We start from the raw sequence: 16,199 nt of genomic DNA, 5'->3' as shown, positions 1-16,199 counted from the left end.
TGCTTCACAGCGCTGTTTATGACTTCAAGCCTATCAACTGCTGAGATTAGGCTGGCAATACTAAAGCGCATATTAGAAGTTCCAATAGTCAAAGGTATATGAAATACAAATGGTATAGACAGAAATAGTAGACGCGTCAACATTCCTATAATAACTACAACCTAAAATGTTGTAACTGGGAATATTGAAGATCTGGGAATATTGAACCACCAGCTTTCATATGTTCTCATGTTCTGAGCAAGGAACTTAAACGTTAGCTTTTTTTACATGGTACATATTGCACTTTTACTTCCTTCTCTAACACTGTTTTTGCATTATTTAAACCAAATTGATAATGTTTCATTATTTATTTGAGACTAAACAGATTGTATTGATGTATTATATTAAGTTAAAATAAAAGTGTTCATTGTTCATTCAGTATTGTTGTAATTGTCATAATTATATATATACACACACTGCTCAAAAAAATAAAGGGAACACTAAAATAACACATCCTAGATCTGAATGAATGAAATATTCTTATTAAAAACTTTTTTCTTTACATAGTTGAATGTGCTGACAACAAATCACACAAAAATTATCAATGGAAATCAAATGTATCAACCCATGGAGGTCTGGATTTGGAGTCACACTCAAAATTAAAGTGGAAAACCACACTACAGGCTGATCCAACTTTGATGTAATGTTCTTAAAACAAGTCAAAATGAGGCTCAGTAGTGTGTGGCCTCCACGTGCCTGTATGACCTCCCTACAATGCCTGGGCATGCTCCTGATGAGGTGGCAGATGGTCTCCTGAGGGATCTCCTCCCAGACCTGGACAAAAGCATCCGCCAACTCCTGGACAGTCTGTGGTGCAACGTGGCACGTTGAGCAGTGTGGTGGATGGAGCGAGACATGATGTCCCAGATGTGCTCAATTGGATTCAGGTCTGGGGAACGGGCGGGTCAGTCTATAGCATCAATGCCTTCCTCTTGCAGGAACTGCTGACACACTCCAGCCACATGAGGTCTAGCATTGTCTTGCATTAGGAGGAACCCAGGGCAAACCACACCAGCATATGGTCTCACAAGGGGTCTGAGGATCTCATCTCGGTACCTAATGGCAGTCAGGCTACCTCTGGCTGTGCGGCCCCCCAAAGAAATGCCACCCCACACCATGACTGACCCACCACCAAACCGGTCATGCTGGAGGATGTTGCAGGCAGCAGAACGTTCTCCACAGCGTCTCCAGACTGTCACATGCTCAGTGTGAACCTGCTTTCATGTGTGAAGAGCACAGGGCGCCAAAGGCGAATTTGCCAATCTTGGTGTTCTCTGGCAAATGCCAAACGTCCTGCACGGTGTTGGGCTGTAAGCACAACCCCCACCTGTAGACGTCGGGCCCTCATACCACCCTCATGGAGTCTGTTTCTGACCGTTTGAGCAGACGCATGCACATTTGTGGCATGCTGGAGGTCATTTTGCAGGGCTCTGGCAGTGCTCCTCCTTGCACAAAGGTGGAGGTAGCGATCCTGCTGCTGGGTTGTTGCCCTCCTACGGCCTTCTCCACATCTCCTGATATACTGGCCTGTCTCCTGGTAGCGCCTCCATGCTCTGGACACTACGCTGACAGACACAGCAAACCTTCTTGCCACATCTCGCATTGATGTGCCATCCTGGATGCACTACCTGAGCCACTTGTGTGGGTTGTAGACTCCTTCTCATGCTACCACTAGAGTGAAAGCACCGCCAGCATTCAAAAGTGACCAAAACATCAGCCAGGAAGCATAGGAACTGAGAAGTGGTCTGTGGTCACCACCTGCAGAACCACTCCTTTATTGGGGGTGTCTTGCTAATTGCCTATAATTTCCACCTGTTGTCTATTCCATTTTCACAACAGCATGTGAAATTTATTGTCAATCAGTGTTGCTTCCTAAGTGGACAGTTTGATTTCACAGAAGTGTGATTGACTTGGAGTTACATTGTGTTGTTTAAGTGTTCCCTTTATTTTTCTGAGCAGTGTAGTAAAAATAAAGAAAAACCCTGGTATGAAAAGGTGTGTCCATCTTTTGACTGGTACTGCATGTAATGGGGAATTGATAGACACTAAGGCAAACAATTCAAACAATGAAGTTATGAAACAATGAACGTGCACAAATTCGCAGGAGAGAGCGCATTCTGGAGAGAGACGTGCATTGTGCATTTTAGCCACATTGACCTTCTTGGATTGTGCCATCCATGCAGCCTCTGCAATGGATTAGTTCACTGAGATGGGCGTGAATCAGACAGGTGTCTCGTGTGCCATAAAAAAATACATATATATTTGCTACTGCTCAACTAAAAACAAATCTCGGTCTACTAACAGCCCATCAACCAAACAATTGACCAGTCGACTAGTTGGGGTCATCCCTAAAACGTTCTCAGCTGTAATTTGAGACGTAAACATTGTTTTGTCTTAAGGTGCATTGGAGAGTTCCTCCACCAAACACGAAAGAGGCATGATATAATCATTTAAATTATATCCCCCTGAACCTGGGTTGTGTTAGAGTGAATAGAGTTAAAGTGATCACCTTCTTGCACCAGCTGTGCCCTGGACACCATATATGAATTGATCGCCCCCCATCTATATTCAGAGCCCGTGCTGTTATGATATTGACCTCATTCTGTCAGTAGAAGATGCCTGGTTATTCTTTAAAAGTGCTTTCCTCGCCATCTTAAATAAGCATGCCCCATTCATTTAAAAAAAACAGGAACAGATATAGCCCGTGGTTCACTCCAGACCTGACTGCCCTTGACCAGCAAAAAGACATTCTGTGGCGTACGGCACTAGCATCAAATAGCCCCCCCGATATGCAACATTTCAGGGAAGTTAGGAACCAATATACGCAAGCAGTTAGGAAAGCAATGGCTAGCTTTTTCAAACAGAAATGTACATCCTGCAGCACAAACTCCGAAAAGTTCTGGGACACTAAAGTCCATGGAGAATAAGAGCACCTCCCCCCAGCTGCCCACTGCACTGCGGCTGGTAAACACCGTCACCACCGATAAAGCCACTATAATTGATCATTTCAACAAGCATTTTTCTACGGCTGGCCATGCTTTCCACCTGGCCACCACTACCCTGGTCAACAGCCCTGCACCCCCCACATCAACTTGTCCAAGCCTCCTTCATTTCTCCTTCACCCAAACCCAGATAGCTGACATTCTGAAAGAGCTGTACAATCTGGACCCCAACAAATCAGCTGAGCTAGATAATGTGGACCCTCTCTTTCTACAATTATCAGCCGAAATTGTCACAACCCCTATTACTAGCCTGTTCAACCTCTTTATCGCATCGTCTGAGATACACAAAGACTGGAAAGCTGCCGCGGTCATCCCCCTCTTCAAAGGGGGAAGACACTCTAGACCCAAACTGCTACAGACCTATATCTATTCTACCCTGCCTTTCTAAAGTTTTCAAAAGCCAAGTTAACAAACAGATTACCGACCATTTCGAATCTCACCCTACCTTGTCCGCTATGCAATCTGGTTTCTGAGCTGGTCATGGGTGCACCTCAGCCACGCTCAAGGTCCTAAACGATATCATAACCGCCATCGATAAGAGACAATACTGTGCAGCTCTATTCATCGACCTGGTCAAGGCTTTCGACTCTGTAAATCACCACATTCTTATCGGCAGATTCAATAGCCTTGGTTTCTCAAAGGACTGCCTCGCCTGGTTCACCACTACTTCTTAGTCAGAGTCCAGTGTGTCAAATCAGAGGGACGGTTGTCCGGACATCTGGCAGTCTCTATGGGGATGCCACAGGGCTCAATTCTCAGGCCGACTCTTTTCTCTGTATACATCAATGATGTCGCTCTTGCTGCTGGTGATTCTCTGATCCATCTCTACACAGACAACACCATTCTGTATACTTTTGGCCCTTCTTTGGACACTGTGTTAACAAACCTCCAGATGAGCTTCAATGCCATACAACTCTCCTTCCGTGGCCTCCACCTGCTCTTAAATGCTAGTAAAACTAAATGCATGCTTTTCAACCGATCGCTGCCCGCACCTGCCCGCCCGTCCAGCATCACTACTCTGGACGGTTCTGACTTAGACAAATACCTAGGTGTCTGGTTAGACTGTAAACTATCCTTCCAGACTCACACTAATCTAAAATTAAATCTAGAATCGGCTTCCTATTTCGCAACAAAGCATCCTTCACTCATGCTGCCGAACATACCCTAAAACTGACTATCCTGTCGATACTGGACTTCAGCGATGTCATTTACAAAATAGCCTCCAACACTCTACTCAGCAAATTAGATGTAGTCTATCACAGTGCCATCCGTTTTGTCACCAAACCCCATATACTACCCACCACTGCGACCTGTATGCTCTCATTGGCTGACCCTCACTTCATATTCGTCACCAAACCCACTGGCTCCAGGACATCTATAAGTCTTTGCTCGGTAAAGCCCCGGCTTTTCTCAGCTCACTGGTCACCATAGCAGCACCCACCCGTAGCACACGCTCCAGCAGGTATATTTCACTGGTCACCCCCAAAGCCAACACCTACTTTGGCCGCCTTTCCTTCCAGTTCTCTGCTGCCAATGACCAGTGATTTTTGAAATTCATTCCGAAGCTGGAGACCCATATCTCCCTCACTAACTTTAAGCATTAGCTGTCAGAGCAGCTCACAGATCACTGCACATAGCCCATCTGTAATTAGCCCATCCAACTACCTCATCCCCATACTGTTATTTATTCTTTTGCACCCCAGTAACTCTACTTGCACATTCATCGTCTGCACATTTATCACTCCAGTGTTTAATTGCTAAATTGTAATTATTTTTGCCACTATGGCCTATTTATTGCCTTACCTCCATTAACTTACCTCATTTGCATACACTGTATATAGATTGTACTTCTCTATTTTGTTATTGTGGTTTGTTCATTCCATGTGTAACTCTTTGTTGTTGTTTGTGTCGCACTGCTTTGCTTTATCTTGGCCAGGTAGCAGTTGTAAATGAGAACGTGTTCTCAACTAGCTTTCCTGGTTAAATAAAGGCAAATTTTTGTTATTTAAAAAAATAAATAGATGACATATTTCTTACTGTAAACAGAGGCAAGTCTCCACAGTAGTTTTCTATGAGAATGTTCCACAATGTTGTACCCAACTGAATGTGCAATGTGGCATGTAAAAATGAAACCACTAATCTGACATGGCTAGAGTGAATGTGTGGTTTCCACAAGATTATCAAGGAAGGAAAGGAAGGAGGACACATTTTCAAAGTACTCAAACCAGACCAAAGGCTACCATTGTGAAAGAGTTTGTACTGAAACACGCCCTGTCAGGTCAACCTTAGACTTAAATCTTTTTATATACATATCGTATAACACAACAGTCATACATAATGACATTTTTAAGACTACTTATAAGACTTTTAAAGTCTTTGATCTGGCAATTGAATGTTCAGGTCAGAATAGCTGAATACCAAAGCAGAGCTTGACATTCGAATGAATGACACTAAGTTCAATGATCTGTTGTACTGCAAATATAGACCCCAGAATGGGTTCAGTAAATGCACCAGTGTAGGTTTAGTATCAACATTGACAGAGCAGTTTAAGAGAAAAAGAAATACAGTGGCAGGCAACCAGTACAACCAACTGACAAAACAGAGACAGACAGACAATGAGAAATGGAGTGCCACAAACTGAAAATATACAGACAACCCACACACAGACATAGCCACAAGGGCACAGCACACATACATTTTTCATTCATACAAGTTGGGTGCTCTCTCTCTCACATATGCACACTTCACTTACGATCTGTTTCTCTGTGTACTTGTTGGAGCTGAGCAGGTTGACAGCCTCCATGTGTCCAAAATCGATGTCATGTCCCAGCAGGAAGATGAAGAGCAGCTTGCAGACATACTTCTTCTTACTATAGCCATCCAGTGCCTTGTCCCCCTTGAACTTGGAGCGGATGTTGGCCAGCTCCTTATTGATCCGCTTGATCTCCGCCTCCTTGCTCTTGCCTGAGGAGGAAGTAGGGTAGCAATTTAAGTTTGGATTCAAGTTAATACTTTATTGCCATACCAACCAAAGTCATAAGGAATTAGATTTAATGCAACTCATTAAAAACAAGGACAAAAAAAATACACATATACATACCAGGGATCGACATTCAGGTAAATTTGCCAGTGGCACACCACGAGAATGTGAATAACGCGAGTAATTTCAATAGCAGGTGATTTTAATCTTTAATTTCTGGGCTGATCAAGTAGTCTATAGAGTTCATACAGACATTGGCAAGTCAAATTGAAGGACTTTTTCAAGTGCTTCATTGTAATTTTCAAGGACCTAAATTATATATTGAATTGTTGTACTAGCCTATAGAACCCCCCCACCTACATTCGTATGCATTACAACTAAAAACATTTATTAGGCCATCCCAATGGCATTATGCGTTGAAATTCACATTTTTTATATTTTAGAATGTCAGAACAATGTGGGCATGGCCTGGCTAAATAAACAGTAGGGCTGGCCCCATTTAGTCGACTGGTCGATTGTTTTGTGGATAGGCTGTGGGTCGAACAAGATTTCTTTAGTCGAGCGGGCCTAATTGATTATATTTCTTTAATGGTCAGAAAATACACCGGTATGATTTGCGCCTGTCTCAGTGGACTAATCCATTGCTGAGGCCACAGGGATGGCACAGTCACTCGAAGTCATGTGATACTGAAATTGTATTCGGTTATTATGTAAAAATAATGGTGCAACACTAATCAATCTAATATTATTGTATAACAAATGCGCTTTTTGGATAGGGTCGCTGTTCGCGGTTCTGAAAGAATCTTCAGTGCACCGTAGAATTGCTGCCTTTCCCTATGTTGCTATTTGCATAATAGCAAAGTTAACCATCATATTGGAATTGAGAACAACGTGTCGGAGGCAGAAGCAGCAGAAACGAGGAAACAGCCCTTGCTTTAGCCTAATTGTCTAAGAAAATTCAGGAGATGGGAAACCCCAATTGAATTAGGTCTATAATCAATAGCCTAACAATTAATAAATCATCCATATACAGCATATTTGGAAAGTATTCAGACCACTTCCCTTTAGCCACATTTTGTTACATGACAGCCTTATTCTAAAATCGATTAAATAAGACTTTTTGCCTCATTAATCTACACACAATACCCCATAATGAAAAAGAGAAAACAGATTTTTAGACCCTTTTTTTTTTTTTAAGTACCTTTTTTTACATAAGTATTCAGACCCTTTGCTATGAGACTCAAAATTGAGCTCAGGTGCATCCTGTTTCCATTGATCGTCCTAGAGATGTTTCTACAACGTAGAGTCCACCTGTGGTAAATTCAAATGATTGGACATGATTTGGAAAGGCACACACCTGTCTATATAAAAGGTCCCACAGTTTACAGTGCATGTCAGAGCAAAAACCAAGCCATGAGGTCGAAGGAAATGCCTGTTGAGCTCCGAGACAGGATTGTGTTGGGGCACAGATCTGGGAAATGGTACCTAAACATTTCAGCAGCATTGAAGGTCCCCAAGAACACAGTGGCCTTCATCATTCTTAAATTGAAGAAGTTTGGAACCACCAAGACCAACCTGCCAAACTGAGCAATCAGGGGAGAAGGACCTTGGTCGGGGAGGTGACCAAGAACCCGATGGTCACTGACAGAAACCACTCCTCAGTAAAAGGCACATGACAGCCCGCTTGGAGTTTGCCAAAAGGCACTTAAAGACTGAAACCAAGATTGAACTCTTTGGCCTGAATCAAAGCGTCACGTCTGGAGCAAACCTGACACCATCCCTACGGTGAAGAATGGTGGTGGCAGCATCAGCAGCAGGAACTGGGAGACTAGTCAGGATCGAGGGATCCTTGATGAAAACCTGCTCCAGAGCGCTCAGGACCTCACACTGGGGGCGAAGGTTCACCTGCCAACAAGACAATGACCCTAAGCACACAGCCAAGACAAAGCAGGAGTGGCTTTGGGACAAGTCTCTGAATGTCCTTGAGTGGCTCAGCCAGAGCCCAGACTTGAACCCGATCAAACATCTCTGGAGACCTGAAAATAGCTGTGCAGCGACACTCCACATTCAACCTGACAGAGCTTGAGAGGATCTGCAGAGAAGAATGGGAAAAACACTGTTTTTGTTACTTCTCAGTCCCTGCTGTTCCATAAGGTGTATTTTTACCTGCCACCTCTGGTGGCATGTCTTGTGGGTTATGCATGGGTGTCCGAGCTGTGGGTGTCAGCTTGTCAACACCTCTTACAAAAATAAGTCAATCTCTCTTCCACTTTGAGCCATGAAAGATTGACATGCATGTCATTAATGTTAGCTCTCTGTGTGTACTTTTAAGGGCCAGCCATGCTGCCCTGTTCTGAGCCAACTGCAATTTTGCCAAGTTCCTCTTTGTGGTACCTGACCACACGACTGAACAGTAGTCCAGGTGTGACAAAACCAGGGCCTGTTGGACCTGCCTTGTTGATAGTGTTGTTAAGGCAGGAGCAGTGCTTTATTATGGCCAGACTTCTCCCCCTTTTAGCTACTGTTGTGTCAATATGTTTTGACAGTTTACAATCGCGGGTTACTCCAAGCAGTTTAGTCACCTCAACTTAGTCAATTTCAACATTAATCATTACGAGATGTAGTTGAGGTTTAGGGTTCAGTGAAACATTTGTCCCAAATACAACCCTTTTAGTTTTGGAAATATTTAGGACTAAGTTATTCCTTGCTACCCATTCCAAAACTAACTGCAGAACTTTGTTAAGTGTTGCAGTTATTTCAGTTGCTGTAGAAGCTGACGTGTATAGTGTTGAGTCATCCGCATGCATAGAAACACCGGCCTTACTCAAAGCCAGTGGCATGTCATTAGTACAGTAGCCTTGCATAACCACCAGCTGTAGGCCTAAGAGTGCGTCCTGTTTAGTATTAACACCATAACTTACTTAGGGATATATTTAAATATATAAACTACTGTATCAATGAATCATTCATTCATGGTCAGAACATTTTTTAATATTGTAAACTAACAGCAACTGTTTGGCACACACAATACTTTTAAAAACATTTCGACCTAATGATGAGGACGATCTTGCACTCAACACAGGCACACTATTGAAGTCTGTCCATGTGGTGGCTAGTCAATCTCTCAATTTGAGATGCTGAAGAGTTATTGAGGGGTTATTGTATTGTGTTTTTAAACGAGAAAGCAAACAAAAATCGGATTACCTTTGTAATGGAACGCTTTGTATGGAAAACCTAGTTGAAGCCAACAAATCAAAATGTATTTTATTGGTCACATACACATATTTAGCATATGCTACTGTTGGTAAAGTGAAATGCTTGTGTTCCTAACCCCAACAGTGCAGTAGTATCTAACAATTCATAACAGATACACACAAATCTAAAAAAGAAATAATAATAATAATGAAGAAATATATCAATATTAGGACGAGCAATGTCGGAGTGGCATTGACCAAAATACAGTAGAATAAAGTATATACATATATGAAATTAGTAAAACAGTATATAAACATTATTAAAGTGACTTGTGTTCATGAATTCCGATTGGTCAGACTAGCGTTGAATAGACATTAGCACGGGTACTATCTGTTTCAGTTTCTGTCTATAAGAAGCGATGAGCAGAATGGATTCGTGATCCGATTTTCTGAATGGAGGGCAGGGGAGTGCCTTGTAGCCATCTCGGAAGGAAGAGTAACAATGGTCCAGAGTTTTTGAACGGCGAGTACTACAGGAAATGCGTTGATAGAACTTCAGGTAGCCTTTTCCTTAAATTTGCTTTGTTTAAAAACTTCTTATGGCTTAGATCCCACTAATGGGATCGATATGACAACAGCCAGTGAAAGTGCCGGGTGCCAAATTAAAAACAACAGAAATCTCAAAATAAAAATTCCTCAAACATACAAGTATTTTACATCATTTTAAAGATAAACTTGTTGTTAATCCCAGCACAGTGTCAGATTTCAAAAAGGCTTTACGACGAAAGCACACCCAAATGATTATGTTAGGTCTGCACCGGGTCACAGAAAAACCCAGCCATTTTTCCAGACAAAGAGAGGAGTCACAAAAAGCAGAAATAGAGATAAAATTGATCACTAAACTTTGATGATCTTCATCAGATGACACTCATAGGACTTCATGTTATACAATACATGTATGTTTTGTTCAATAAAGTTCATGTTTATCAAAAAATCTCAGTTTACATTGGCGCGTTACGTTCAGTAATGTTTTGCTTCCAAAACATCCGGTAATTTACAGAAATACTCATCATAAATGTTGATGAAAATAGAAGTGGTATGCATGGAACTTTAGATAAACTTCTCTTTAATGCAACCGGTCAGATTTCAAAAAAGCTTTACCGAAAAAGCACTCCCAGGAATCCCAGTTCCATAATAAATGTTTGATTTGTTCGATAAAGTCCATCATTTATATCCAAATCCTCCTTTTTGTTTGTACGGTTAGTACACAATCCAAACTCAGGAGGCGCAGGCAAGTCCAGGCAAAAGTTCAGACGAAAAGTCATATTACAGTTCGTAGAAACATGTTAAACAAAGTATATAATCAATCTTTAGGATGTTATCATAAATCTTCAATGTTTCAACCGGAGAATTCCTTTGTCTGTAGAAATGTGATGGAACGCAGCTAACTCTCATGTGAGCGCGCGTGATCAGCTCATGGCACTCTGCCAGACCCCTGACTCAATCAGCTCTCATCCTTCTCAGTAGAAGCGTCAAACAACGTTCTAAAGACTGTTGACATCTAGTGGAAGCCGTAGGAAGTGCAATATGACCCCATAGACACTGTATATTCGATAGGCAATGACTTGAAAAACTACAAACCTCAGATTTCCCACTTCCTGGTTGGATTTTTTCTCAGGTTTTTGCCTACCATATGAGTTCTGTTATACTCACAGACATCATTCAAACGGTTTTAGAAACTTCAGTGTTTTCTATCCAAATCTACTTATAATATGCATACATTAGCAACTGGGCCTGAGTTGCAGGCGGTTTACTCTGGGCATCTTATTCATCCAAGCTATTCAATACTGCCCCCAGCCATAAGAAGTTAAAATCCCCAGCTACAATAAATGGGGCATCAGGATATGAGGTTTCCAATTCTTGCGATATGGTTATTGCACGTCAATACGGCAATTTCAAATCTGAATTCGATTAATCATGCAGCCCTATAATCTAAGGTTGTGTTGTGCCCATAAATGTACTAACATTTGAATAGAAATTGACATTTCAACTGGTACCACAAAGATGGTTGGAGGTCCGCACATAAGAGAATGTTGACATGAATGGGAATATATGTCGTTTTAAATTATACAGTCAAGCCTCCATAGGAATCCTATTGAAATCATAGAAATATAGATAATTGAATAGACATGACCATTAAGTTTACATTCGACGGTGGGTGGACCGGCAGTTTGTGGTTATAATAAGAAGTTAAAAGGTCAGTTCAATTTAAATGTCAATGCTGTACCAGCTGAATTCCAGTGGTCTGAAAGGATAGGTCCATTCTATGAATTACATTTCTATGACTGAAATGACACCCACCCTGTATTCGAGAGCATGTTGCGTCTCAACCGATGGCAGGCACAACACAAATACCTATGAGTTTACGCGTTTTTAGATAATTGTTGTTAAATCAATAATTGTTTATTTTAATGATATCAAACTCAAAAGTTTATATTTTCCAGGGATGAAGACATGGATGTCTCATGGTATGGTATGCAAAATGAGTAAACTTCAAGAACCTTTAACTGCTGAATGTTTTGGAATTCAGGTCCAAAAAGTCACTGACCACTTCTTCCACGGGCAAACAAGTTGTGTTTAAATCATAAGGGGTGCTGTCAAAAAGTGATTGAATTCAATTGGATTCATGGTTTATTGGATTCATCTTAATATGCTCTTGAACTATGGCTAAATTTTGGCTAACAGATCCAAGTCACAGAATCTGCATTTTATATAGTAGGCCTATATAATCCAAGGTTAATCTAAAGGTTTAGCCTACATTATTTGACTAAAACTGACTCACAAAATGTCTGGAAACAATAATAATATACTGCATAGAACATGAGCAAGTGGACACAAATATGCAGGTCCCATGCATGACCAATAAGGTTATGAGGAAATCACACCGTTCATAATTTGAGACGTAAATTTAAGGAACGCTAATAACAAAAGAAAAGTTGTGTGTCAAGAGGCGAGCGACTGTTTTCAAGAGTGAGGGGAGGGGTAAAATGCTCTTGGAGCCTCTTCACACTTCCTACAATGTTAGTAAAAATAACATTGGCTACACATATTACTCAAATGTAAACTTGCATACTTGCTACATCTTAACCTCTACCCCCAGAGGTAGCGCACGGCACTCGCCCGACAGTTGCCCCCATGAAGCAGGGCAGCGTAAACATTGTTTCCTTGAGCCAACACTCCTACAGTCTAAATGGTAATAGCAGAGCAATATTTTTGAAACTGTTGAAATGTGTAGGCATTATCCTAATATGAGACTTGTTTTATTGAGTTTTACCTGAAATTACAGTAACAGCCCATTACATTTTTTAAATTGTCGCAGCAGCCACCAGCTGCACTGAGCCACATAAAACTATCAAAGCCCATCCCCACCACCAATGTATGTAGATCATACAAACAGGATATGTTTTTTCATTTGTAACATTGCGTGATGATTTCAGAGGTGGCACCATAGGTCCCAGGGTGGTTGGGGGGAAATAGTTTTCCTTGGGCCCAGTTTTTACTGATCTGGTCAATGAATGAAATGTCATTTTGTGTCAATTCGCCAATTGGCAACCCATCCCTTATGGGATTAATTGACACAAACAAACATTACAATAATTCACTGTGGTAATTCAGTGACAATTCTTCTTCTGGTGTTCTCTGCAGTGTGCATTGCATAAAGAGTGAAAAAATGTCAGGTATAAATCAATACATTATAGTAAATAAGGCTATCCAAACAATAATTATATCCCTAGAGCAGTAAAAGAATATACATATATAAATAAATACAGAAAAATTAAACAGAAGGCATTTGAACCCAGTAAGCTAGTAGGCTAAGATAACCAACTCTCGACAGTAGTTGTAGCATATGTCATAGTAATAAATCAGCTGTAAAAAGTGGTTTTATATGAGCTATGATGGGACCAGATTTTTTCTAATTATGTCATATGGTAAAACAAAAACGTGGACAAACTCCTGGCCCTAGGGAGGATGAAAAAATGAAAATCCTTTACATAGACAACAACTGCGATTGGACAATAAAAATATCATGGCTGAGCTAGCTTTATACAGGGTTGCATTGTGTAGGCCTTTGCATCTGTAATTAAAAAGATACTCATACACTATGTCATTACTAGTGTTGATTGTGTTGAAGAGAGAAAAGCCATACTGTACAAATCAGGGGGACTGATGGGAAAAGGACAAGAGGTGGGACAGAGGAGGGACGGGGAGGGTGTGAATAAGGGTGAAAGTCAAGATATTAGTGTGTGACTGTGTGTCCATTTCAAATAGAGGCAGTCCTTGCCATTGCAGTTTAGACACTAGACTAAGGTAAGGTGTGTGTTCCAACTTTTTGATCTAGACTACTATGTCATATTGTGATCTCAGACAGCAGTCTATTCCAAATTAATCTCATGTTAACCCCACAACAACACTAGCAGTCTTGCAACCTTTTCAGGTCCGGTTTTTGTTTTTTTGTTGTTTATCATGTTTGAAAGAGGGGCAAGGTACCCTAAATGCCCCCTTACGAAAAAAGATTGCAGTCGGAGCACAGTATAACTGCAGTATACCACGTCCAAAATAACATTTTTATTTACTGCAATAATTTTGACGTGTAACTGCAGTTAGACTGCAGTATAACTGCGTCCAAAATACCACAGTTGACTGCTGTCACTGCACTTGTTTTGCAAGGGCCAGCTTTACATGCAACAGTTGGAGGCTGTAAGCGAGACACTGTCTAGTATTCTAAACGCTTGCATTTTCCCTTACAAAAAAAGATTGCCGTTTTGAAACTGCAGTAAAAGTAAACTAACTGCAGTCGACTGTGGTATTTTTATTGCAGAATAACTGCAGTAAAAAAATATATATTGGACCCAGTATTTGCAGCATAATGCAGTTATACTGCACTCTTACGACAGTTATACTGCACTCTGACTGCAATCTTTTTTCATAAGGGTTAATGTGCACAAGGTATATCCCATGGATATATTGGTTTCTCTGTCCTCCTATTCTCTGTCCTCACAATTCATGTGTGGTGTTTGTGTGTGTATTTTGAGTGAGTGAGAAAGAGTCTTCTGCCCCTTCATGACAGTGGCTATGAAAAATGGCAGTGTCACGCACAATAAATGTATAATGTATGGATAATGTGTGTATGTGTGCGCTATGACAGGCAATGCACTCAGCATAGGCCAGGCCTATAATTAGAAAAACTGGATTAGCAACATGTGTATATTATTCCAACTATTAACAATACATTAATGGAATTAAACTAGGTAGGCGCAAACACAAGATCGACTACTATGCAGCGTGTGGCGACCAATTCTAATCGACCCAGTCATTCAACTGGCCGGTTTAGCTACTGTAACGTTATATCTGAACAGCGATACAACATAACTGTCCATCCAGTCCTGCTTCATTTCGCCCTATGCGACTGCCTGATAAATGTATTATCACAAAAAAAACAGAACACAATTGACCCTGGTGGCCCGTCGCGATATCAACAGTCAGCTACCCTGCTTCTGTTCTGGTGCAGGTGACGTGAACAGCAGTGGCAACATCTAATGAGTAGCGGCCTAGTAGTATGCTACGAGTCGGACACACAACACATCATCACGGTCGACCGTGTATCATCACAAGCACACTAGTAGGCAGCGCAAATTGAAAAGGGATGAGGTGCCGCAGCAACTGTGACCGCGAATGACCTCTCCATAGCAGTAACCCCCTCCTATCTCCTTACCATCTAGGTTAGCAAGATGTTTCACTTTACACCACTACATTTCAGGGCACACTTGCAAACAAATGTCTGTAGACCAAATGTCGTCCACCGTGCAAATGTTTATAATAACATGGCACGTTGAAAAGCTAATCAATGATGGGAAAAAAATACACTTACAATTCCGTATGTCCGAAATGAACACCGCTAATCCGCGCATCCCATCTCCCTTCGACACAGCCGGCATTTTTACTCGTTTCTCTGTCCTCACTCCGGCCTTTCTCGTAGAAAATGAATTGACGACGGTCAGCTATCAGTACAGTGTATGTTACCTTGTTTCCTAGCTAGTTAGCCAGCTAACCAACTCAACAGTTTCTTTCCTTGGCGTTTTACCAAAGACAGCACGTTTATAATAGCTTGCTAGCACATTTGCTAGCTATGTAGATTAGCTAGTTTGGATGGCCGTGCCGTGGATCAACTCAGCAGGCTAGCAGTATTGGTTACTCCAAATGTATCCGTGTTAACTAGCCGACGTTTCCGCTGGCTAGCAAATTCATTCAAACCTTCCCTTCGTTCACGACCAAATGACCGTTAAAGTACACTCAGTTGTAACTAACTATATTTACCCGCTAAATGTATTAAATGTATATATACAGGTATCAGAGTAAAAGCAGAATACCAAAAAATAGCGACTCGGTCTGATCTTTGACTGTCAGTGAGTCACGCACGGCAAGCTAGCTAAACAGCTACGTTAGCTGGCTAGCTAGCTATATCAAATGTTGGAAAACATCACCAGTTGACCGTGATCAGTCAGCACACAATCGTATTTCCACGATGTATCTATACCAATAATGACGTGTGTCTGATGGCTAAACGAAGAGAATTCGATGTCGTCAATAATTTATGTCAATTCGCTACTCGGTAGCCTTGGACAAGGCTCGTGACAGCACAAGCAGCGCGACCACTAGACGTGTTCGTTTTGCGCAGACTCTGGCGCTTCTTTTTTCTCTTGTCTCGTACTCACCAGTGTGTTGTGAACAACATTCACGTGAGCAACAATAGTGGAATCAGCGGTTCGCCTTCAAAATAAAAGTCCCCCATTGAAACTGATGAAAACAGATACAAATTGTTAACTCATGCCTCAGTTATGGACTAGATAATGCTAAACAAGGTCGGAATGTTGTTATATAAATTCAACAAAAGACAATTATTAGTTAATTTGACCCCAAAAAGTT

The 16,199-nt window shown here is 41.4% G+C and overlaps 1 protein-coding gene across 3 annotated transcripts in view; it reads right to left on the bottom strand.

Annotated features, from left to right (window-relative positions):
* The window catches only part of ap2a1 (adaptor related protein complex 2 subunit alpha 1), a 55,050-nt gene extending 39,084 nt beyond the window's left edge, over window positions 1-15,966 (bottom strand). For 2 of the 3 annotated variants that reach the window (XM_065011081.1, XM_065011082.1), the window contains exons 1-2: window positions 15,145-15,966; window positions 5,794-6,005 (exon numbers count right to left, since the gene is read on the bottom strand). In XM_065011081.1, the coding sequence (XP_064867153.1) occupies window positions 5,794-6,005; window positions 15,145-15,211 (279 nt within the window). In that variant the 5' untranslated portion in view covers window positions 15,212-15,966. The remainder of the gene's footprint in view (window positions 1-5,793; window positions 6,006-15,144) is intronic. The other variant, XM_065011083.1, reaches the window with a different exon arrangement.
* Window positions 15,967-16,199: the final 233 nt, after the last annotated feature.

Source organism: Oncorhynchus nerka, linkage group LG26 (genome assembly GCF_034236695.1).
Source record: "Oncorhynchus nerka isolate Pitt River linkage group LG26, Oner_Uvic_2.0, whole genome shotgun sequence".
In the NCBI taxonomy this organism is placed as follows: Eukaryota; Metazoa; Chordata; class Actinopteri; order Salmoniformes; family Salmonidae; genus Oncorhynchus; species Oncorhynchus nerka.
The sequence above is the reverse complement of the archived record's forward strand: the minus strand, read 5'-3'. Positions and strand labels throughout refer to the sequence as shown.